This window comes from Styela clava, chromosome 13 (assembly GCF_964204865.1).
Source record: "Styela clava chromosome 13, kaStyClav1.hap1.2, whole genome shotgun sequence".
Classification (NCBI taxonomy): domain Eukaryota; kingdom Metazoa; phylum Chordata; class Ascidiacea; order Stolidobranchia; family Styelidae; genus Styela; species Styela clava.
Genome location: NC_135262.1, coordinates 2,333,305 through 2,359,895, shown reverse-complemented (window position 1 = coordinate 2,359,895; position 26,591 = coordinate 2,333,305). Strand labels below are relative to the sequence as shown.

At 33.5% G+C, this 26,591-nt stretch overlaps 1 protein-coding gene across 1 annotated transcript; it reads left to right on the top strand.

Annotated features, from left to right (window-relative positions):
- The first annotated feature begins 2,182 nt into the window (after positions 1-2,182).
- On the top strand, positions 2,183-26,259 carry LOC120332949 (growth/differentiation factor 8-like). Its single transcript, XM_039400298.2, has 3 exons — positions 2,183-3,101; positions 17,738-18,096; positions 23,111-26,259. The coding sequence occupies exons 1-3, from the start codon at positions 2,363-2,365 to the stop codon at positions 23,504-23,506; spliced, it is 1,494 nt and encodes a 497-aa protein (XP_039256232.2). The 5' UTR covers positions 2,183-2,362; the 3' UTR covers positions 23,507-26,259.
- Positions 26,260-26,591: the final 332 nt, after the last annotated feature.

Genomic DNA, 26,591 nt, shown 5'->3' with positions numbered 1-26,591 from the left:
GTTAATTAATAAGGAGAGATATCTGGTTTTAATTACGCTCGATAGTCTATTCGCTAGTGGGCGGTACACAGTAGCTAATTAATTTAGCTCCGTTCTTTTATCTTCACATTGGAAATGTAATCGCTTATCAGTAATGCATTAACCAGAAGAACAAGCTAATTTAAAATATTTTCTTTCGTGCCCAATATTCAAATCCGATTTGGTAGTGTTAATTGGACGAGTCGTAAAAAATATTCATTCGAATCATTATATAACAATATCTTTTATTTCGTCATTAAAAGGCGTGCCATAATTGTAAAAAAATTCTCCCGACTTTCTCTGTATACGTCGTTAAATTGTACAGTCACTGGCATGACAACATAATAAACAAAGTCGCCAATTTTGAATCAATGACTCAATATAACTAGTCTGGAAAATGTGATAGGTGTGATGGGACACTGTCATTTGATGCACAAAGTATTCAGTTTAGTTTATTGGTAAATTAATGATGTTAAAGAGGTAACAAATTTAGAAATTAAAACTAACGTATACTATAAATCTTGCGCTGATTATTTGGTTTCTGTGAGACTAACTACTTATCCTTCTTCTATCCTTTTGTGTCGGTGGGTTTCTGCAACAAAAATAATTTACAATACTTGAAATTTCTTGAAAATGTTTTCTTACTTAATATTTTTCCCGATTATATTTTTTACGTACAGTTGATAAATAGCTCATAAATAGTGAGGGCGTCAACCAGGATTCCCCGCTTTAAGACGCAAATTTGAGAAAATCCTCTTACGTTAAAAATCGCACAATTCGGTTTACTCAATGATTCATTTGATGACATATTTAATTTGTCGTGAATGTTTTTACAAATTCATAGGAAATCCTAAAAATAAAAGTTACTGTGTCGCCTTCAGCGTGGCGACATCACAACAGGAACGTCAACAATGAGTTGCCCTGCGCAACGTGATGTTGATTGTTGAAAATGTATAAATATAATATTTTTTGATATTATTTTTGAATGCCCAGTCATCCATAAAACAATCAAACATTGTAAAATACTAATTTGTTTGTAATGTGTTTTTGGGTGAATTTAGAAATGGACATAGTATGACAATGTATATTGCCACGGGCTTTTACTGAGTAAATTAGTAAAATAATACGTCATGAGGTATGACATCATCATATTTCAATATTATCTTAACACAAGAAACAAGGCTGATCACAAATACCCCCTTCGAATGGGATTTTTTGCAATAAAACATTACTTCACTATTAATCACGAGTGTGAAAACAATGCAAGGGATTCCCATGATTAAGTATTTCCTGAATTCCTATTTTGAAAATATTTGCCAACAGTGGAATTAGTATATATAAAGGCGGGAAACCTTTTGCGCGAATATTCAGTCAATAGTCAGATAAATTTAACTTAGTATGCTAATCTTATCGTTTGATTATTTTGTATTGTTAATATTTACAAAAAAAAAGTTCATACACCATGTTAAAACAGGAACAACGAATGGTAATATCGTTCTTACTCGATATCCGAAGTTTTTTTTTATCGGTATTATCAAGGAAATCAGCCACGAAAAATTGCTATGTATGGTACCACAAAAAGCTTTTTTACATCTGGAAACGGGCGGTTCAGACCCCAACTTGGTATTGAATATCATGTATGGTTTTATACCCAACCTAATAAATATCATCGAATAATGATCCTTTCTCCACAAACTTTACGTTTCAATCACTTTACCCCACTAAAGGTTTTCACCCGTGAGATTGCTCCCGCATATAAGTCACGAAGGTGGTAACATAATGGATCCATTATGATCTAAAATTAATAGAAGATATCTTTTTCTTAATCTGTAAACTTGTCAGCGTAACTAAACTCCCAAAGTAACGGATTTATATTGTTAACGCAAATGAGTTTTCAACCGGCGCGAAAAATTTGAGAGTTTATTTTTTCACTGTGTCGATTTTTTTCCGGGTTTTGCAAACGTTGCCTCACCATAAGGAGAAGTAACGCAAGTGTGCAAGATTCGTGAGAAACGGAGCCCGTGTTTTATTCGTCATTTTGAAACGACACGAAATATGACTTAGCTTTCAAATATTAGCGAAAGTAAAAAAAATGTTTCCAGTTCGATTGGTAATTTTTGAGAAAAGTGCGAATGTTTTTTTCTTTTTATATATATATAGATACAAGTTGGTATCTGATTACCCAATAGTCGTAATTGCTAGGCGTGAGTATACCATAATTATTGCTACTTGAAATATACAATTGAAGACCGCTGCAAGCCGAGGTTTAAGACGTCAGAGGACTTAATTTCTGGAAAAAAAACCTCAGAAGCGAAACTTAATTAAAGGAATAATTGACTTTGCAATGGCGGGAGATTTGTCTAACGTTGATTCGTGTCGTTGTCATTGTGTTGCAAAGAGACGCATCCGGTTTCCAAGACTATCATGTACTAGTATTATATTATTTTCATTATTATTTGCTTGCACACAAGCTCAGCAAGTTTACAAAGCGCAGTTATCAGAGCATCCAGACGCAGAACAAGAGTCTTCCTATCCCATCCCCCCTGGTGCTATTAAAAAAGATGCTTCTTATTTTTGGACCAAAACTCAGGAAGGCATCAACAGTCGTGCAAAAACGTATGATGAAAGCGTAGACCCCATTACTGAAGGGATGCAAAACGAACGGAATGCAAAAGAGCAAGAATACTATTATTATGGAAATCAATACACTGAATATTACGACTACAGTAATATGCAGGATACGCCTGTGAAAGCAGCGTACGAGGTCCCTTATGACGACCAGGAAATATCGGACTATACTGCCGAAGAAAAGAGGCCTTGTCGCGGCGGAAAATCCTGCGCTCCCCGAGAAGAGGCCCGTGCGCTTTGGGTCGATTCAGTCAAAAGGAACATTCTACAACAGTTAAAATTGAAAGCGCCCCCAAACATCACGGTTCCAAAGATTTCTCTCGACTCCCCCCCAATTCGTAGAATACTAAAACAGAAAAGGAGACTGGACGAATTGGAATTAGAAATTGAAGACGAAGAATACGAAGAAGACGAAACAAAACGAGAAAAAGTCATCAGTTATGCAAGAGCCCCAGGTGAGTGTTTTTACTATTTTAAAATATTTTAATTTGTAAAGTTACTCCAAGTAGCCCTTAATACAAGCAGTAACTTATAACTGGAAACTTTGAAAGCATAAAATAAATCTTTGCATTAAAGAAGGCTCTATACAAGCAATAATTTACGCGTATCGAAAGCTTTTGTCTGTTTTGTTATTTGCGAAAATAAAAATAACAAAAAAGTTTATAAAGTGTATTACACCTTCTCTCTAAGCAGCACAATATACAGACGGTCACTATTCGTATGGAAAGATTTTGTTTGGCACAAGAAGACTTTAACCGGTTCGTCAACCAAATTTGAGTCGCGAGAGATAGGCATAATGACAAGAACTGTAGTCTAAGACGCTTACATTGCTAGGTCCAGATGCGTTAATCGATACGGCCCTTTTCAAATAGAGTCCAGGTAATGTAGAGCAAAGAGGAACAACATAAACTATGAATGACTATGTCGAAATTATAATTCGCTGTCGCTTTGGATACCTTGCATTGAACTGTCATGCAAGAGTACTACGGTTTAGTTACATTCTAAAATTCGGAATCACTGTTAACTTTAATTCGTGGAAGTATAGTTTATAAATTTAAATAAACCTAATAATTGAATAAAAAATAGGATTTAACCTTTGAGTGAGTGTTTATCACTTTCTCTTACACAAACCACGATGACAAATAAACAAGTTTTTGATTCGTAATAAGAGGCAAACAACTGGTTTATCAAGATTCAAGTGTAATAGTAGAGTTAGTCACTGTTGGCTACTGTAGAGCAAACGAGTATCGACCAAAAATGAGAAGACTTCAGGCAATTTGTTCAATTCGCCCAAAATAATACTAGCAAGTTAGTTCGAAGTGCTAATGTATGTCGGCTGAAACAGTATTTCGAATCGACAATATCGGAGCAAAACCGATTAGAATTTTTTTAGGCCGAAACCAATTCGATCAATTCTAAACCGATATAAATATATGTAGTTTGAACTGGGACTCAGTTATTCAAGGGAATATTTTCGCAAACCGGCGATGCCTTCTGACAATATTTTTAGGACTGCAAATTGGGCGTATCCCATATCTTGTGACAAAAATCTTGTTAGTTTTGATAAAAGTACAAATTTGACCATAGAGATGACCTTCCGGATTATAGGTTGTTAAATTCCGCTCATTTTTCTTTAGACTATCAATAGGTTTAATTGAACTTTAAAGAAGTTCCCAAGTTCAACTTAACTTACTATGTCTAGTGACAAGTAGTGGTTGAATCATTACAATGGCCTAATTATTATAATATTTTAACTTTAATGAATTTGGCGCGGAACTGAATTGGGACTTTACGAATATATAGAAAGATCAGGAATTAGTATATAAAAATTTCGTCGATGCAGCCGTGGGTAGAAATTCTTATAGCTGCTGATAGGTGCGTTACATATCGGTATCAATATTGGTGATAAGAAATTATAAAGTTTCCGATGCGATATTTCGAAACTACTTGCAGCTATTTTCCTACATTGGTATTGGACTAGTAAAAAAACAAAAGCTATAAAAACAAATAATCAATTGTTACAATGGCTAACCGCGTTTTTGTAGGTAATTTCTATTAATAATTTTCTGTCTTTTTCGGTGATTACGAAATATTTTTATGATTATATTCAATTTGTTTTTATTATACCGGTATATGTATATATTTAAGTTTAAATCGATATTTTCATTAAAAGCGCTGATTTGAACACTTTCATATGTTCTTTAAGTGACACAGTATAGCAGATTCCTATCTTTTCCTATTTGTGGTGATAAATTTAATTTTTAGGCAAATGAAATCTCCGTGTCATGGCACAAATGTCCCGATGTCACGTAGACATTCCACGTGTAGTATCAAATATGCCGTCATATGTAACATATATGGTTGTTCACGTGAAGTTGTCATCGAAGTGAAACGTGACGTCATATTACAAACTTGGACGTCATAAATTTGTGACGAATTGATACTGTTTTAAAGCGAGATTGGGTGGACCTAATCAAACTATTGTTATGTGATACTTTTATGAATGTATCTCAGTAAAGGTGGCGTCATAAAAATGACGTCATAAGTGACATATTTTTATATAAATTGACATCTAAAGTGTGAATAGACTTGCTTTATAAACGTACCTTGTGTGTAGTGCAGAGGTCTTTTGCCTTGTTGCATGGGCATTTTTAATCTAAGGCGTATAGTGAGTTGAATTATATTGAGAATAGTGGAAAAAAATTACAGTTCAGTGTCAAGTAAATCGATAAACTTTTGTTATCGCGATCTAAGTAGCCGGATGGCCCGAAGGGCATTTATGAAAGTATGTCTGTCGCGCTAATAGGCGGCATTTATAATCCTATATCAAGTTTCATAGAATCCGGTAGAAAGTTCACATTGCAACCGTTATTTCGGAATAAAATTTCATTATATTGACACCTTATAACTCGCGTAAACAGGTGAAATTATCCTTCGAAAGAGATGACATAGTTTTGAGATATGAACGCGGATACATATTAAGCAAATTTACTGTTTCCACGGCATTGTAAACATTTATGTATTCAACTTTAGCTACATGCGGTTAAAGTACATTTAATATAAGAAATAGGTGGGTGAGGGGATTTCTGTTCGTGTAATCGTATACTTATTAAATATGAAATCTGACGCTAAAAAGATTTTGCATAATAAACGATAGCCGGCTTGGTGTTTGATTCTATTGACGATAAAAATAAGTATTTTTTTTTTGTAGTTTAAATGTAATACTGCACTGTGATTGAACTCCGTCTAATTGGTTATTTGCAGTGTTAAGTTTCTAAGTCAATCGATATGCCGAAGAGTTTTGCATGTGATTTATATGAGAAACGACATCATTTTGGGTATTCTGGATGTAAAAAATTGCAAAAAAAAACTTTTTTGCTTATAGTTTAAATGCAATAGGTAATATCATGCTATGATTGAATGTCCTTTGATGTTTTTGTAGTGTTAGGATCTTGCATCAATCGTAATGCCAAAAAGTTTTGCATATGATTGAAATAGGTGATTTATTTGTTTTGGGCATATTCTGTTGAATTTGGAAAAAGGCAAAAAAAATATTGATCTCATAAATTAAAAATTCAGTGATATTTTTGGAAAAACATTGTTTACAGTTGTCTTTAGAATAAAATTTCTTGTAATTAATCGGCTTAATAACAAGTTTTCCCACATTTTTCAACATCAAATTTTGGATTCGGTCGCACGCACAAAGAAGATTATTTTTTGCATTGTTTATATTAAGCGGTCCAAACCTTCGGATTAAAAATCAGGCGTATAAATCGCTGTTTTCATAAATATACTTGAAATATCGTACAGTTCATTAAAACACCAATCGAACATTTGAAAATTTACAGCAAGGGACCGCGAATAAGTCAGTAGAGTTCGCCCCTAAATACAAATAGTAGATATTGACAATTTGAAAACAAGGGAACATAGCTCAAATATATGAACACAAAAGTCAAAGTTCATATGAAAGTGTTTCTAAAAAGTATTACAAGCAACTTTCATTCGCAAACATTCAAAAATTTTGTAGGATGACTCGGCAAAAAAAAATCATTAAAATTGAAAGAAATATGAAACCCCACACGTCCGATTACCTCCAATATATTGCGAGATATTTTACACATTTACTGTACATTACGAAGTTATTTGAAATGACAAACCCGTTCAGAGATAATAGTGCACGACTGGTGTCATAAGGTATTGCAGAAGTGGTTTGGATTTTTACTTTTACGATTTCCACTGCAAAGTATGACTTTGTAATAACAACATGAAAATTGTTACCTGATTATTATAAAATAAACCAGAAAGCGAGTTCAGATATCGATACTGTGTTTCTAACTCGATTTGATTGAATCGGAAAAGCAGGTCCATTTCAGTAACAGCTTGTTATCTATCGTCTTGTTTCGGGCGAATGTCCAAAACGGCACATTAAATACTAGTTAATGTGGTATATGGACAATTTTCAGTCGATTATTTCACTAATCTTTTCAATATAGCGACTGTTATCTATAACCTTGTTTTGAGAAATGTGTGAAATAACACGTAAAAATTAAAGTTAGGTATTGTATTGGGATATTTCGATTAATTATGTTTCATTTTTGAAATGGTGATTTTCATACAAAAAGATTTGTAGAACTTGCATAATAGTAAAAGTAATGTGAGGATTGTGAAGAACTGTGAAAATATTCAATCTCTTACATTACACTTTGTTTCGTAACAAGAATGTAAGGAATTTTCTAATTTTTTTTACTGTGGTATTAACGTCAGCAGTGTGTGCATGTCGCTCGCATACCTTTAATATGAAGGCTATCAAAATTTTATTATAGTTTCGTAATTTTATGTCATGCACGTTCCATGTAGCTTTATTAGAAAATATTTCCTGGTATGTCGTTAAAGTGTTATATATGCAAAGGTCAAGCGTGCGTAAACAAATCAAAGGAATTTCATTTGCTTTGACACAAACTGGGCTATTTTACATCAATTTTATCGCTCACTTTTGTACTTGAATAGTCTCTGCGGGTATTTCATTCTGGCTCAGAATGCAAGTTGAACAAATGTCGGTTTTGACCCGACTTCGCAACAAAAAAACTTGGTTACTACCTGAGACTAATTGCTTTTTCTTGCTGTATGTCTTTGTGTTGGTTAATAACTATGCGGATAATGAAAGGATGCCGTAGCAAGAATACAAATGATTATACTATTTAATTCAAAAACCACTTAATAAATACATCTGTGTCAAAGTGCAGCGAGACTCTTGAATCAAACAAAATTTCGAATACAAAAACTTTAGCTTTGCATGTTTCATTTCAGCATTTATATTTCTACTCTTGTCAGACATATGTACGGAACCTATTTGTAAAGCGCGAAATATGTCCAGGCATCTACCACTACACCGTTTATAATGACTAAAATAAGCAGATCATGCTACCATGGCGCATACCTAATGGTCCGTACCGCGTATTCTCCCAGACTGGTGACTATATAATGACTTTTCCAGCTTAGGTAGATTCATTGGGTGTTTGAAAATTGATATCTAATGAAATTCATGAAGCTGTAAATTTTTCTGTCATGTCGATGTCAATCAGTTTGTTCGATAATCTTCCGATACAATAATTTTATGTAAGACCACACACAGGAAACATTTTTTGCCAAAGAGTTCGACAAAAATAGGAATGAAGAAATAATTTTTGTTACAAACAATGACCAAAATTAATGTTATTCATTAAATCAGTGAAATTTTTTTTTTCGGATTATGTAGAATCTCTTGAAATAAAATTTGTGTGCTCGATAATTTTACCTTAGAGCAACTTATATCTGAAACATCAATATATGAGAAGCCTCTTTAGGTTAAGTTCCATTGAACATTGTCGATCTTCGTGTATTTTGTTGTTTTTAAGGTATGCATGCACTCGCACTTCTCAATAATTGACCCAACAAACAGCTAGGCACACATTTATATATACAAAGACTAGTGCAATATTTATATTTTTCAGCTAACTGCTACAAAAATTGATGACTGTAACTTTCAATTGCATGTACCTCGCTCTACCAGTTGCTACCTGCAGTTGGCGATATTTTTAAGGGACCAACGCGACAAAGTAAATTGAATGTAACGAATATGTGCATTCTGGTCGGAGGTGAAACATTCCACCGTCCCTTACAGCAGGTGTCTTATTGTTTACACATAAACTTGTAACTTTGATCACTGCGAGAAAATTAGAATTTTGTACCCACCTGTGTTTGCCTGATGACAACTTGCGCTCGCTTACAGGGACAGAACACTTGAAAGCTGTGTTTTTGGTGCTTTGTGCATTTTTGTTTCTGGCAACAGACTTAGCGATCTCGCGACAAGATTTTTGCACTTTTACTGGAATGTTGATTTGATATTGATAAAGGGAAGGTAATGGGTCTCGATGAATTATATTAAATTTGTACCAAAAAGTACTTAGCAAAACCAATAATTTTTAAATATTTTAGAGTATGTATGTTATATATATACAACAAAAACTTGTATCCAAATTAGGTGCTTTTCCAGTTAGTAGTGTAAACGTCATTCGTCTTAGATTCTTTGAATGCACAAATATTTTTTTCATCAAAAGGTAACCAAGAAAATACTTCACAAGTTTTAAGGAAACCAAAAGTTTTTTTCGAAATTCCCGTTCGACATAGGACACCTTATTTGGCGTGTACCCAAATTACAAACCCGAAACATCTATTTTAGGTTTTTTAAAAACAGAATGTTTTATAAAGAAAAAAATCTAGCATGTCTGATTATGCCCATATATGTCAAAATTCATTTTTTCCGACTGGGACATGAATGATAACTTTTTGTTTCAATAAAATTTGGAAACGTATTTTTGCTTCAGTTCAAAACTAATTTGCCTATTATTTAACCTAATGCAGCGCGAATTATAGATATCAACGTTTTTACCACCGCCGCCGTTTCAAGTTATATAGGGTGTCCATCTTTTAAAAGTTTTAGAATTGCGAAGGGAATTTATCGATACCATATATTGATTTGTCCCATACAGATGTATTGAAAGAAATTAAAAATACCTAAACAATTACTGATTAAAAAAACAACAAACCTGGTTAAGGTATATTGAGAATTGACTTCATAACAAAATTGAAACTGTAAGGACTATATGAACACCCTGTATATTAGTTGGGTAATTTCGATTATTTTCTCAACTAGATATGCATGAGTGTCTTTATTTAAATTGAAGGAACTTTTTATTTGGAATTTTCAGAAAATATACTTCGTACTATATTACATATTAACTGCTTTTTCTATGATAATAAATAACAGAACGCAAAAAAATCCCAGTGGAAAATAAAACCTTAAAACTCATTTTTAATATTTACATGAAGCAATTTTCCTATTTCTCATTGAATTTGCTTCGGGCCCTAAATCGTAGTTCACGTCTGAGATATCGGCAAGATAAGTTTAATTTTTGCGATATCTGGAATAATAATCTCTCCACCCCCGTAACCAATATTTGTAACGTTTATAACAATTTATTGGATGGTGTTTAGCAATAACCGGTTTCCCATTAGTAACTTAAAATGAACTTAATTGTTGTTTGAAATGGCGTTTGAAAAATCCAACCCAGAAACGAGTCTGAAAAATCGTACATTTCACAAAAAAAATGAAATTGAAAATACGTCACGGTTAAGAAATAATATCGAATTTTGGGTCGGCGAGACATTTAACGAGAGAAATTTCCCATGGGTGAAACTCTCCAAAAGAGGAACTTTGTGAGAGGAGTTTTCGTGAGTACAATTCTCACAGGCCGAATATTTTAGATAATTTTTATAAAAAATGTTATAGTAATATATGACTGTTAAACACTTACTGTTAATTTATTTCCTTCCAAAAAAACTTTGCAATTTTGTTTGCAGTTCTGAACTGTAAAATCTGGACGTAACGTAATTGTAATGTAACGAAATGACACGTCTAATGCATCTAGATTCTAGATATACAATTTATTTGCTAAAATATGCCAAAGGCTATATCAAACTAGAATGCAAATTTTTAACCGTTTGTTTAGCCCAAAAAATAAAAATAGCTTATTTAGGCATACTTTGGTAAAATTTCTATGATAAAATCCAAGTTTACATTGTAACTCCTAAACAAGAAATATATCATTATTTTCCAACTAATTAGCCGTATCTAATTTAATGATAAATATTGGGGAAGTACAAATAAACCCCACAAAAGAATTCGCGTTGTTGCATAATATTTTTGTTAACAATTATATCCCTGCCACGTCCTATCAAAACAATGATACAATATCATTATCAAATTGCAGTTTAAATTGTTAAGACTCTTAGGTGGCGCAAGTGTTTGTTGTTTTCCACTCGACTTTTATATAAATTTGAGTTAAACTCTCTCTTAATAAAAGGATTACTGATAAAAAGCTTTCAAGCTGATACATTTAGACTCATATATACAGTAATCCAATACCATTGACAGAGATTAAAAAGAAAACGGTCGTCGCAAAACTTGAATATCTAAAATCAAATATGGGTAAAATCGAGACCTATAAAGCGTAGAGAACAACTTGTTCGCAGAAAATCAAACCAAACTATCTTTTGACTTCATAGTGAACCGATGTAATAAAATTAGAAAATAGTCATGAATGTCTATTATTTAATTCGGACAGAACAAGTATCGACGACATATTGCCTCACAATATCGAAGTGTCTGATCCCTAGATAGACTCTAATTAAATAAAATCGGAGATTTTCAGATGGCTTGTTGTTGTTTTGCAAATATCATATTTAGTGGTTTGCAATTTGATTTGATCAGATATGTTACATAATAATTTTTTTTATTCGAAACCACATGAATCTATCTCCTAACCTCAGATAGAATTGAAGTATATTTATATTTGTGTATCGTGTCATAAAGTTTAGTCCTGCGACACCCCCCCCCCGCCAATAGTGTAAAAATGTTAGATTTGAGAAAACACCACCGCCACGTTTTTAGATGACAAATTAGTAATTATCTAGTTGGAGTTTTGAAATTTGAAATTCCATGCAATCTGCTTTCCTAACCCTAACTGGCTAATTACTAATTTCTTTATTTTAAGCGTTGGCGAGAGTATTTTTTTTTCGATGGGGCTTTGTACAAAAAATCAAACAAAAGCTAATTGCATTTTTTGCATTGTTAATTATCAAATTCATTTCGTTTCCTCAACCATTACTTTGTTTACTCTGATTTTTAAAAATCTTTCGTATGTTTATATGAGTCACTTTGGTTTACAGCATTAGTAATGACTTCTGTCTATCTGATTCTTGCTTATCCGGATCAACTGCTTCTATGTTGTCCAAGATCGCGTGACTTCTGATATCAAGGTCATCTATTGAATCATTCACCGGAAAATGGTTCCATATTAAATCATTAAAATTAAAACTTTGACTTTGTTGTAAGCACACCCAGACTGGCAGAATGTTTAATCAGTGCGCGGAATCAAGACGCACGTCCAAAGCCCCATATAATGCTTGAATCGCACCTAGAATTGTTTAACAATAAATAATGCTGGTGTCGCGGGTGCGATATTTTTTCGAAACGTTTTCAATTTTTTTGTCACTAGGTTCCTTATAACAGTATGTATGGGACAATCGTCATATGGTCACCAAAGGCCTCAATCAATGAATAACCGTCTCTATCGCGGAAGAAGTATTTCTCGAATTTACATATTAACAAATTTTTATATACTGTCTTATACTTGGTGAGATAGATCAATGCAAAATTGCAAAACTAGTCTGTCTGGTCTATCTAGTTTGCCGTCAAGTGCGTAACAGTTGGTAAATTTAAATCGTATATATATATTACGTTATGGCAAAAATACGGAGAACAAGCGGGTTCATCAAAGCGAATGCTAGTTTAAGGACAAAAAATACAAAATAAACTAAGTCAAACTATTTTCGCTTTTAGGTAGAAATGTTGTTAAGTTAACGGAAGGCGAACGGAACAAATGTAACCTCCGGGCTAAAAATAAATAAAACCATGAGTCAGGGAATGAAGTGCGCCTGATAGTTGACAACCCGGCCTCAATATGCGTCAGCGCTGCCACCGCAAATTATTCTTGATTAATATCGCCCACCAATTGCGATAATCCATGTGTTGTCTTGCGTGTGCTTTAAGAGTCAATTTGGGTTGCACTTGCACTAGTTATTTTTTTGATCGAAATGTGGATAGACTGGGTGATTGGAGCATGTGAGAACTACACATTATAGAATGTTGTAGCATTTTTTCAAATTATAAACAAAACTGAAGCGATGTGGAATGACGGCTGTCGCCTATTTAAATGAAGATTTTAATCACTTTAAAAATTTCAGATTCCATCAAGCATCTAGATAACCTTTATCATTTTAATCTAAATAAATTTCAAGCAAAATCAGACATTGGAAATAAATTGAAATTGGAAAACGGTAGGATCTAATAAATCCAATCCTTTAGCTATTTAAGCTGCTATTTAAGATTCGTGAGATTAGGATTTGGGAATATTTTATAACTGGTGTATAAAATTTCCAATGTGTCGGCGTAACTTTTTCTCGAGCTCTTACGATTTCGACGAGTGGAATGATTGATTGTCCAATTTTTATTCGTTATATTCAAGTATGCACTGTGAAATCTTAATAAACGACGATTTACTATTTATCAACTTCTTATATAACTAAATTTGTTCATTTCAATATCAGGATAACAAATGCAATAACGTAATCCTATATTTCCGGAAGTTGTTTGTCTGTCTCACAAAATAGATTAAAGAAATTCGGATAAATAATTCATGCATGTTAGTTTATATTTACTGATACAAACATTTAAGAACGAAACTCATTTGTTATAACATTCCTATCAAGATATAGGATCTTTATTGGTCGGTTTAATAATTCAAGGGAAAGGTTTGTTAATATTATTCAAAATTGTTATTGTTCTGAGTCGGAAATGGCTGAAATGTTTATTTTGTAATATTTAGCTTTATAACTAATTATTGTTACATTGATTACAAATATTTAATATTATATGAAAGTCCATCGGGGTTAAAAGTTGTTAATAAGTTTTCGAAAGTACGGATGTCTATAAACAATGAGTAATCAATTCGAGATATGGATTTGTTCTGCGCATGTCGAATTATAACTTACCTAGTATGTACTTAATGACTACTTGCTTGTTTATGTAAAATGTGTGATTAAATTCCTATAAATACCATATTATGATTTCACGTTGCATCCAATAGATAAAGATCTGTTTGCTTCGATAATCAATTCGACATGGTTAGGAGGATAAACAAGTTTTAAAAAATATATAAACTAATTGTTATTTGTAAATTGATAAGGAGAATAAAAAATGTGGGATATTTGAATTTTTCAATTCAGAATTGAACAATTTAGAAAATATTTTGTTAATAATATTTTATGAAGTGAAATGTAACCTTCGTTACAACTCGAATTGTGAGTTAACTATATAGTATCATAAATAGTAGGATTTAGTACTAACCAAAAGTATTAGAAACAAGTCTAAAAATGTGACCAAGTTTAATTTTGAAATTTCTGAACATATAATCTTTGGAGACGCACTAAAAGTACCTATTTACAAAAAGGTATTACAAGAAATTGATTTGAAAAACTATTAGCGAAAATCTCAACTTCATTTTCAATTTTTAAGTTTGTTTCAAATATTATTAGTAAGACGTTATTCCCTGTAGCTTGGTTTTAACATTTACTTACATACAAATTTCATAGAAAAAGATAACTCGATAAAAAGATATCAACAAACAAATTTTCATGTAGAAATTGTAATTATAAAAATTTGATGAGTTGCGGAATGAGCTAGTAACAATTATTCAAACGATAGTGTCATCAGAAATAATATTATTTTTCATGTCGCTGTTCTATACTATTATAAAAAATGGATATTTTTTCTAAGAGGCTGTCCTATAAAATTTCCATAATTTGTATTGCAATAACTTGGTATGTATTTAACAAACTGAACCTTAAAAATGAAAGTTATAACAAACATTCTAACTCTAGTTTTTATTAGGTATCATAATATACCGATGGAAAAACGAGCAAAAGTGTCTTTACGAAAATATAAAGTAGATAATGTTTATCACGTAGGCCTATTCAATATTTTATGGCACTAAAACAGATTCCACTTTTCGTATTTGCAGCTAAAGTATACTTTACACTGGATGAGGTATTTTGATGATTGGGCCTGATTATACATTGTGTTTGTTAGTATAATGGTGGTCTACTAAATAACGACAAAAAGAGATAAGTCGCTGCATGGTACTTGAGGTTTTTAATCCATTATTGAAAAGAAATTCGAAGAACAAACAATCTTCTATGTTATTTTGAGTTTGTTTTGAAAGTGTCAGAGATATCAAGATGAAATCATATAAATTAGAAAATGCGAATTAGAATTTTTCAAGTAACGCATTTCCATGAATATTCAAACTACATTCAATTATTTTTAATATAAAAAAAGCACTTTATTGAAGTGACTTGCAACTAAAACAAACATATTTCAATGCCTTTCTATTTTTACACTCTGAACAAGGTTCTGTACAAGCAGCTACCGTATATTTGAAGTACTGGAAAATTTCCGGTTCAGTGTTGTCTGTTCAATTTGTTAAATCCCGGGTGACGGTGGGGGTCATGGAATTAATTTATGAACTTTTTTCACCTGCGGTGCCTATACGGTTAGGTCAAACGCTGCAACCAATGGCCATTATAGTTAATTGAAATTGTACAAAAATGAACTACTTATTCTACCACTATGGTGCATATGTATGCGTGTAGAAGGCAAAGAATATATCCTACTTTTTAATGTTTTGTCTAATAAAAACTCAGATCTTTCTTATATAATTCAAACATTAGGAGAAAAGATATTGTATCCGCATATAAACGATGACATGATATCCAATACACAGTTATAATTATATAATATCGAATAGGTTAAAAAAAAAGTGGCGGGAATGACCATGATATATGTCAATCAAATACCATTTATCGAAATTATTAGGAGTCGAACGCTTGACCTTATATATATTTGTATTATTTATTTTTATAGATTTTGAATAAAAGAATAAAACGAACGAAACCAGAAAAATTCCTTTCTTATCACGCTTGTCAGATTAGTTTAAACATCTTCGACAAAATTTACACCAAATGCAAGATAATCCATACTATTTGACGCTGGGCTTCTTCAACTAAATAAAAGAGCTATTAACAAAAATACAACAATAGGTTCAAGACGTCGGATTGTGGCAAGTTTATTTGATATTCAACTTAGTGAGTCATTTTTTTCGACAATGTTTTAATTTTCTTGAGAAACTATAAACATACTTTCTATAAACATATACAGACAAGCGAAGGTGGGATTGGTTTGATAGGTAGGATTGATCCTAGCATGGCTCTGCAGAAGAAGTTACTTAGGCACAATCATAATGGGATCTGATGAGATCAGAATTGATTCCAGCTCGCTATAGTCCCTCCAACAATATTTCTACACAACCACGGTACCATACACACGTTAGAGGTAACGACATAGGCAAAATTAAATCTCACCGTTCCAACAAGTCTATTAATAAAAGAAATATAGTTAGTTTTCGCAGAAAACCGAAAAGTTTTTTTTACATATCAAATGATAAAATTGACTACCATGTGAAAATACCTTCGGAGAAATGCGAAAAGATGGAAAAGTGAAAAACGGATTATGTTGTATTGCAGAAAATAGCTATTTCCATTTCAAAATCGTTTGAGCTGGATTACGTAAAGCCGGAAGAACTATCCTTCAGAGCTTCAATGCCGAATGTGCTTGACTTTTTATTGCTGTCTATTATTTCAGTGACTTTTCACAGCCTTATGTTAAAAAATTCCGGTTCTTCAAAATATTCAAAAAAACTCCTCACATACTCCTGCTTGTACTAGGTTTGGAGCCAAAGTCGTGAATAAGCGTATGTAAGAAAGCTAATAACTGAGAAAAATCCAGTTTTCAGAGTTCTGGCTTATATTGCAAATTCGGTTACGTTTTTCGCCTTTGCAAGCGTACGAAAATTTAGGCTGGGAATATGTTTTTGGGTCCCAAAAGAAAAGTATAAATAGATGAAGTTATAGTTTGAATTATTTGATTATAGTTGTTCTCGCATTTTTATTCATTTTTCCGACATATATTCTCACGCGAATGTACATATGCCCACACTTAGGCGGTGGTTCAACCAGACAAATAATCGATCTTATTACAAAAGCAAAAGTTTGTGGTGTTTAATCTAATGACCAGAACTGTCGCCAGCTTCATGGAAAGCGTGTCAATAATTATAAACCTATAGCACAAGTATTAGATAATATTGTGTGGCAAGTAGCAACTATAAGATTTGAAGATTTAATAAGTGGCTCTTAAGTTGTAATTTGGCTTCTTTTGTGTTTCGCACAACACTCTCACGTAGTGAAGTAACTCAATTAGAAATCTAATTACGTCTTAAGCATCTTTAGACTTATTGCGGACTTCATTTGTGTAAAGCCAGTTTGTTCCGGAAGGGACTGCCTATGCAATAAACATTGGTTGAGCAGGACATCTTTAACGTCACAACATATTTTGAATTGTTCATTATAAACTATTAAAATTTAAGCGTTATCTTTGTGGGCGCGATGACGTAGTGGTTGAAGTGTATATTAGACTTAACTAAGTTAACATCGCAGGTGGCATGTCTCGGGTTCAAATTCCGTTCCCCCTACTTCATCCTGATTTTAATGACTTGAGTAGACAATGACGAACTATAAATATTCCAGTCCAACAATGGGAGCTTGTTACATATCGTTGGGTATCAGCGGCTGTAAAAGGCCTTGTTCGAGACGGAAGTTTAGCTACTCCTATACCCATAGGTTTCAGTCCCATTACACAACTTGATGTAAAATAGACGAACAAAATTAGTTACCTCCCTATTGGTACACATACATCTCGAGCGCCGGAAGTCTTTAATAATCGACGTATAAAATATATCACAATCATCCTTTAAATGTGCAGAAACAGCACTGATGAAGTTACAATCGATCACTAAAGGTATTAATGTTTCTTTTCCAGTGGACCCAGAACAAACCGGAAGTTACTTCAGATTTACGGAAGATGACTTACGTCATACGGTGACGTCAGCAGTAATATGGATTTATATCAAAGCAAATCCAACACAACGGACTAACATTACCCTAGACTTCTACCACTACAGAAAAAACACGAGACAGCCCGACTCTCCGCATATTGCAGTCAAGTTCGACCGGAAAGTAATACCTATTAAAAAGAAAGCAGAATGGAAATCGTTTTCAATATCAAATGAAGTCAGTCGGTGGTTCACAAATCCGGAGTCGAATCTTGGTATCGATATCCGGTGTCCAGAGATACCTGGAATCGTCATGTCACAACCGAAACAAGGACATGAGGATAAGGTAAAGACTATTCTTATCTTTTACTCGTTTAACGCTTGGTTGTGTCATCAGTATGTTCGAGCGCACATCACCCGTGTCCGCATGCTTTATCTGTATATCGTTAAACCCTAGTGCACAACCACAATCATATTTATAAAATATGCTTTTTAAATCAAATCCCTATTTCTACCCACTTCAAAGTACTACTGGATTACATAGATGCCAATTTTACCTATTTTTTTCAAAAAATATTTGAACAAAATGCGCCTAGTCGTTCTAATTTTGTACCAAGTTCAAGTAATTTCCGTACCGAGTTGCTCAATTTCTAACGAGGCAGAAAAACCAGGGTTAAATTTTGGGTGTTCCCTCGTTGTTGCCTATTAGTAAAGATAACATAGTTAGCGTTGCTCATGATGTATTCATAGAAAATAAAACTTCAATGCAATTAAAGGCGATGCAAAATATACATCAAGCAAATCAGATGGCTTTGGCTACATCAATGTATATTTAGAGTAGTGCATGAGAACGAGTTCGTCTGTGGATTGACAGTAAGCAGCCATGATTTATAAAGCTAAGATTCCCCAAAACGTTGTTGTTAGATTGGTATTTAAGTTGAATTATTATGGTTATTACACTTACAGTCCAAAACTAAAGAGCGTTTTTTATGGACAGTTTCACGCCGATCCTGACTCAAGACAGGCGGCTACTGATACCTAAAGAGCCACTTTTATGTCACGAATGGATTTTTTCCGCTCAGGAATTGCCAATTTATCACTCACTCAGAGAGGTGGTGAATAGTTGAGTTGATGCCAGCAATTTGTGAGTACGCACTGGCCACTAACACTCCGCGTCACGTCACCATATATTCCCAATATCAAACTTGTCTTCTCAAGCACATTACCCGACCCTGAGTGTGACAAATTGCTACTTCAAACGCCAGGTACAATACACAAAATCGTGGAAACTCTTCCATTAGAATTTTTCGTAACGCCGCAAACACATGATTCCCAGATTCATGATAGGATCGACATTCGACAGTATAAAAATATCATGACTGAAATTCTATATTCAATCTGAAAATTCAGCGCGATTTTTTGAGGCGTTGTTCACCTTGAACAAGACCCTATATAAGTAACCACTGAAAAGTGAAGCGTATTTTTTAGAATATCTTTTCTGGATAACCTACCTGCGATGACAACAGTCCACACGCCCTAGCAACTGGACCCTTGCGCCGACTTCTTGTTGGTTCAAATAACTATATAGAACATAAGGTTAATTAGTGAGAAAAGCTCGATATCTCACACGACATCTTTCGGACCTTTATTTCCAGAAATTACGGAGGCAAGGTGATATTTTTAAATTTATAAACTTGTAAACATATGTAGGGGAGTTATGCGGACGTTAATGCAGAAAATTTCAATATTGCTATCGGTCAGACAACAAGCGCTCTTCCCTAGTCGCACGGTTAATGAAATGTTTATGTGTGGTTATTATTGTGGAATTTGGGTCCGATTTGATGATAAAAATCGAATTGGTTTGGTAAATTCATAAAATGCAAATTTAAAGCATTTACAATGCAAATTTGATTCATATTGCTGCACAATAATTTGGGCTGTTCATATCAAAAACCTTGGGTATTATGTATTACTGCATTTCAAATAATTTGGATTTTAAATATTTTCAAAAACATAAAAATTGCACTATATAAAAGTAAAAACGTTAAAAAATATTGAATCCCCCTTAAAATAAATCTCCGTGAACATCTTCATTGGCCGCAAAACGAATATGGCGTATTGGAAAGGGAGAATGATTAAGTCAAGGCGCGCGCGTCAAATACGTTATAAAATAAACGTTTCATCATTCGTGCAAGAGATTGTTATCTCTCCTATTGTTAAAATTTAATTAATGTCATGGTATTTTAAAATTATATCATAAATATCTCGAAAATATCAAATCAAATAAATGAATATATATTAAGTAAAACAAAATGTCGCATTAATACGATGGCAGTATTGTTATCTTAGTTTAGACTAAACTACGTAATTTTGAGAGAAAATTTACAGTTAATAATTTTTATTTGCTTCAAGGTCGCGAGCGAAGCTTCATCTAAAATAGGGGTTATAGATAGAAGAATCTCAATCGACTATGCCCGTACTATATTTCTACATGAATCGGAAGTTTGCCATGTAAGAAGGAATTTTAAAGAAATTGACTTTTTAGAGGATTTAACGCAGTAAGCTTGTTACAACGTTACCGGGTGCATGTGTATCTCCTCCCATGGAAAGCGGAAATCCATGACCATTTATTTTAAATGCCAAACTAGATGATGACTAATTTTCCCTTATTAGTTATTCCTCAAAACGAAATATAAAAGCCGCACAATATAATCTCAAAACAAAAATAGGTTCTCCCTTCGGCTATTTATCGCGTCGCTTGGCGCAAACTTGCTTTTGCGGTTTTTTCTGTACCATGAAGAAATCTTACAGTCAAAAATGATCAGCGTTATTAATTAAAAATATTAAAATTATATAATATTGAAAATATATTAATCAAAATACATCAGAAATGTATTAAGCGGAGAAAATTATAAATTGCGTCAAATAGAGATGATTCGAATGGTTGTTTCATTTATATTTCCTCTCAAAAAAAGGACAATTTTTTTTAAATGATAGATTACTTTTAATCAGGTACCCAACCGGGTAAAAGCTCATTTCAGAGTAAAGTCACCGCGAAACCACTGGAATTTCAGGAGCTAATAAAAAAAATTATTAGTTATTAAGGCAACTCCATGAAGGTGCCATTAACTGTGATTTTTAAGCATTTATGCCATATATTTCGAATATGGAATTTTTGAATTAAAATCGCAAAGTATCAAATAGAGTCTATGACTCGGACAGATTATATGAAATAAATGCGGTAAAACTGGCAATATATATAATAAATAATCTATTTCGAGACATGTTCCTCCCTTGGTCAAAAAATTTGAATAATGGTACAAGGTAAATTTGGTCGCTGTGTTCTGTATTAAATTCTTTCAGTACTTGAAGTGGATAAAACGTGGTAAAATAAATGAGTTGCTCAGATCACACCGACGCGAGTATGGATTACAGAAACGCACACCGTACGAAAACGAGTACGTACACTGATTGGAAATGAGAGTACCCACAGTGATTCGAATCATATTGTCCAAATTTTTTTATTGCCAATATCTAAACATGCACATATCTACTTTATGCCTCATGAAATGTCAAACTTCAAATTGGAGCACAAATTCCAAATAATTTTTAGCAAATAAAAAATGTCACAAGGGAGTTACGAAAATATTTTTTATTACTTATCGTGATTCTATCAATACCATGGTCATCTGATAAAAAATTAAATATTTTGAATAATGTATTTAGGGATTAAGATAACTAACTAGAATAATACAATTATATATACCTACCTAAAAACGCTCTAAAATTTCCCAAGAATTTGTACTGTCCATGATTAAATGCGTTTGGCGAAATATTAGTACTATTATACTTTAATGTACACAGATATAGTTAGTCGGGGCGGTTTGTGCCAGAAAATTATTTGAATCCGCCGCATCAACCTCTGTTGACATGGGACGGAAAGATTGTGGCTATCATTAGATTACTAATGACGTGATTGAGCTGGATACCTAGAAATTGGCTGGGCAAAACATACAAGAGAAAAAAATACTGAAACACTTTAGGCATTTTGAAACTCTTTCCGGTGTTTATTTGACAAGAGCATCAAAGTTTTCTGTTTATGATTTGCATGAAATCGTGACTAGCATTTGACAGCAACACACAAACATCATAAAAGCAATTAGTAATGAAATTCCTGCAATTTCTCGATGAAATGCATGTATAATACACCGCGGGATGGTAATTCGTGAGCGATTTTCGGGTAGCTAACTCTTCAGTATACCATCCCGAAATTATCAATTTACGGAGCAAAGCGCCAATTTTAACTAAAGTGAAGATGAACAATTTATCCAAATTGTCCAGTACAGGCATGAAAAATAAGTTTTAATACAGACATATACACTGTATATGGAACAGAGGGTAAAATTGGTTTAGAAGTATTCCATTCAAACATTTAGCCAAAACCACCACGCGTAACCTATCAATGAAATCCGAAATGCATAAATTCTACCTTATGTAACTGCGGCAAGTACTTAGCAATTCAGTATTATTTTTCAACGGTTGCGTAAGTCCTTACAACCGCCCACAAAAATTTGACCTTGCCATTGCTTTTGTTATATTACACAAATTTGAAACAAAATGGTGTCAAGAACCGCGGCCCCAGTATTAAATTTCGCATATATTACGTTCGTGGCGTGTCGAATTTGGAGGCCGAAAGGTAACACCAAATTCTGCAGAAATGAAGCACCTCAGCAGCGGTCAAATTTCACCGCAATGCCGGGGTGAGCACTCGATATGAAATAACATGCTTATAAAGCGATATAATAGCATAGAACAGTGAATGGTTGTTACCTAATCTGCATACTAATAAATTAAAAATATTGAATTCAACATCGCATTAAAATTATATCCCAAAATTAGCTTATCCACGGCTGTTACATCGTTGGCTACGCTGATATATGGGATTGAGCATCCCCGATTCGAGTCATTTATTTTAGCATATATAGCGTCTAACAAATTTTCGTTGTTTACTCTCACTAATTCATATGCGACCGATAACCTAATACGACTACTAGGACTGAAGGGTTATATTCAATTAGTTTACTTAGCACGAGTATCTGTTTACATTTTTTTACATGGTGACGAAAAACCGTTCATTTGGAAAATATTCTGGAGAGAACATAACCTTCGTGCAAAGCCATTTAGATTACTGAAACGTTTTGTTACAGTTATTCACAAACAGAAGTTCAAGTGTTAAATAATTTTTCTCTATTTCCGTAAAAGAAAGCAACAAATGAAGGATTTTTTTTATTCATCTTCTACCACTTAATGAGCCTACATAAACTCTGAACATTTTTCAAATACTGTTCTTTTATTTTTAGAAACCGATGCTCGAGGTCGATCTAACAAGCAATTTGAACAGCAGACGAAAAAAGCGAGATGCTGGAGCTTTGATTTGTAATGAAGAGTCACGAGAAGAAAGATGTTGTAAATACGATTTTGAAATAGACTTCAGAGCAATGGGATGGGATTGGATAATTAATCCTAACATATATCGATCATACCACTGCGCGGGAGAATGCCCAGTGCTATTTTTACAAACCAATCAACACAAAGTGCTCGCGATGCACTCGGGGCAAAATCAACCTAAAGCAGCTTCGCCGTGTTGTGCTCCCACAAAAATGGCCCCTATGAGTATGCTCTATTTTGACAATGAAGAAAATATAATATATAGCGACGTGCCGGACATGATTGTAAAAAGGTGCGGGTGTATGTAACAGAAACACTTGGTAAACGTTACAATTGAAACGTTGCAGCCGAGTACAAAAGGCAGCAAAATGCCGCGACACGCTCCAAGGAATCCGCAGATGTCGCGCGCTTTGAATGCTGCAATTGCTCCCAACGCCCCACTTCCAACACTGTAAGCGTGCAGAATGCCGCCCGATGAATCTAGGAGAAGTTTCTGGAATGGTATTATTGAAAATCTAAGTTTCTATTATTTGGAATGAAGCATAATTTCCAGATAAATGTTGAAATGGCATCGCTGTTAATGCAGATAAGAGCAAAACTGCACAATATTGCCACAAAAATTATCAAACTAACGTGACGATCATTTGGTTAGGTGGGCATTTGCACGAAAAATGCAAGGTGAAACGTCAAATTATGTAGTAATATTGTATGTGTTTGTTCTTAAAAATCTGGGATAAATATTAAAAAATGGTTCGAAAGTAGATGAATGAGGTCTAAACAGTGTCAAAGCCCTGTTAAATACCAAGCATAGTCATTGGACCATTTTGTCAACAAGTTATTTTCAATTTTTGGTGAAAACAATGCTTTATTGTGCTGTAAGTTGCTTTGAACAACACTTATGCTCACTGTTTCAATTTATTATTTTTTGCTGACGCAACTGAGGGCTTTATTTGTTTATTATTTAGGGAGAGTCATGCCAAAAATTCAATTTATAGGCACCCACAACAAAAGTCGTGGCTACTGTAGAATTTGTGAAAGAGTCACCTGTTTGGGCTATTGTTTATTTAAGTTTGTTTGTTTATTTTATTTAGAGCGACAACGAAAACCCCTCTAAAATGTAGGTCTAAATTTTAATTAAATCTGCGCCGAAAACTATGCCAAACTCGAGGAAGCAGTGAGGGTCATACGAGACATCAGGTCGCCACACGTCAAGGACCCATTGCATTCATAAGTACGTTCCGGAAAAACGAAGAATCGTGCTTGTGCCTGACAAGCATGAGCGACCATTCGCAATACTGGAACATTACTCGACGTTTTTGGGTTGATATCGTTCGAATTTAATTCATGCTTCTACATAAATTTAGGTTTGGGCGTACCTTTAATTCACGTTTAGCCGTTTTCATCCGAAATGATTTTTACAAGCGAAAATCAATTTTTCGTTGAACAAAACTCGTCAAGTATTAATCATAGGCGGCACAATCACAAGAAACATATATGTGCCACTTTGATAGAATAAAATCGGTGGCGGGTCTGACTAAATATTATAGCCTAACCGACCAATGTGCCACCCAACTTTATCTCGATTTTGCTAAGATATTTGACTGGGAAAAAACTCTAATATCATATTTCAACTCCTTAACGATTGCGAAATTGTAAGTCTTGCAACGTTGCAAAAACCACCGCAGTGCAGAACGTTGTTTTGACACAAACCGCATAATTTGTGTTGCAATAAATAACCGCTTAGCAGTAAAAAAAAAACAATTTTACTGCCCCGCATAATTTTATCACTAATTATTTTGAAGTACCCCGTTCGTCACCATATTATGTAGATATTATTCAGCGTTATAAATAATTATTTTTCTTTTTAATATTTTGGTGATATGCTTTCATAGAGCAAGTGGCTTTTCTCTGTTTTGTTTACAATCTGATGCACTTTTATTTTTCCTGAGCTGGGTTGCTATGAATTTACGATTGCAAATAGATATTCGGATAATGAAATTCAGTTATATTGCTATCACCAAATCATAAGACTCTCCCCAATGAGTGGAGGTTTTCGGTCTACATGTTTTCGACAAATTTATCCAAATGTTAGCATTGCAGACCAACCCAAAAACTTTACATTTTTGATTTGGGTAAACGTTTAGTTTGAATTTTTTACCTATGTCGATCGATTACAATGAAATAATTATGTCAGAAGGCATATTACAAGCAAAAATACATTTATTTTCAATAAGTTTTACATTATGTAGCTCTGTGAGAATTGCTAGAGCTTGTTAAAACTTCCAAGCTTGGTGAATTATATAAGCGTTTTTTTCTTTTTATTCACAACAACCCGGGAACGAATAGTAAGATATGAAAACATGTGAAATCATCCTTGTTTAATACATAAAAAATTACACTACTTGTGAAGTGTAAAAATCATTTAACAGCAGGTAAAATGGAATAAATAAAAAACTTCACCATTCTGCCTTTATCAATTAAACAATTAAAACCTATACAAAACATAGTTTCTCACTTAGTATGATCTGTATTGAAAACTTAGTAACACTTTCAAAATCGTATTTCTTGCTTTCCAAGATATTAAAAACGTTATGTTTAGTTTTACACAAAATGTTTTATTCAGAGCAAGTTCGGCCCACTATTTACATCTCCAAATGACCGATCATTTCGTTGAATGTTCATAAGAATTGGTACTCAATCAATATTTGCCAACGAGAATGTCACAGATTAGCAAACAAAGATAAGAAAAACATATTTATCTAAGAAATGATCGGTAAAATGATTAAATTTGAGTAATTGATTTCAGCCTTGATAGAACTGCACAAAAATATTCAAATATTTATATATATTTCTGAGTGTACAAGATTTAACAGAGAAAATTTATTCAAAAAGTTTTGCAACTAATATGTTATTTTTTTTTATGGTAATGAAATTTTGCTAATATTTAATAAATTTTCTTTTTTTATTGTTTTCGCTTATTTGCAATTTCTTCTTTACTTTTAAGTTCAATAAATAACTACTCCAATAAGAGTGGTGGCCGATACACTACGGTATCAACGTGTTGCAAGACTTCTTTTATTAAAAATTTGATAGATTACGGAGCGCTGTAGCAGTGAGAGGAAGGTAGAGACGAGCAGTCGCGATTTGTTTGAGGCAATTGATGTCTGTAGCTTGAAATCACGGCATATTGTAAAAAAAGGGCGCTCCAGAAGTGTTACCTCCAATATGGAGGTAACTAATTTTGTTCGCTATCTTTACATCAAGTTGTATGAAAGGACTGAAACCTATGGGCAGGGGGTATATTCACTTGGATAACACAGACAGTCCCCGAACTAAGAACTAACTTAGGTAAAATCGGAATAAAATTATGACCTTATCTGGTAAAAAAAAAAC

Excerpts from the sequence above, each read along its gene's own strand:
- LOC120332949 (XM_039400298.2), top strand. The coding sequence starts at position 2,363 with ATGGCGGGAGATTTGTCTAACGTTGATTCGTGTCGTTGTCATTGTGTT. Across the intron at positions 3,102-17,737 it reads CAGTTATGCAAGAGCCCCAG|TGGACCCAGAACAAACCGGA; the intron begins GTGAGTGTTTTT and ends TTTCTTTTCCAG. Across the intron at positions 18,097-23,110 it reads AACAAGGACATGAGGATAAG|AAACCGATGCTCGAGGTCGA; the intron begins GTAAAGACTATT and ends TTTTATTTTTAG.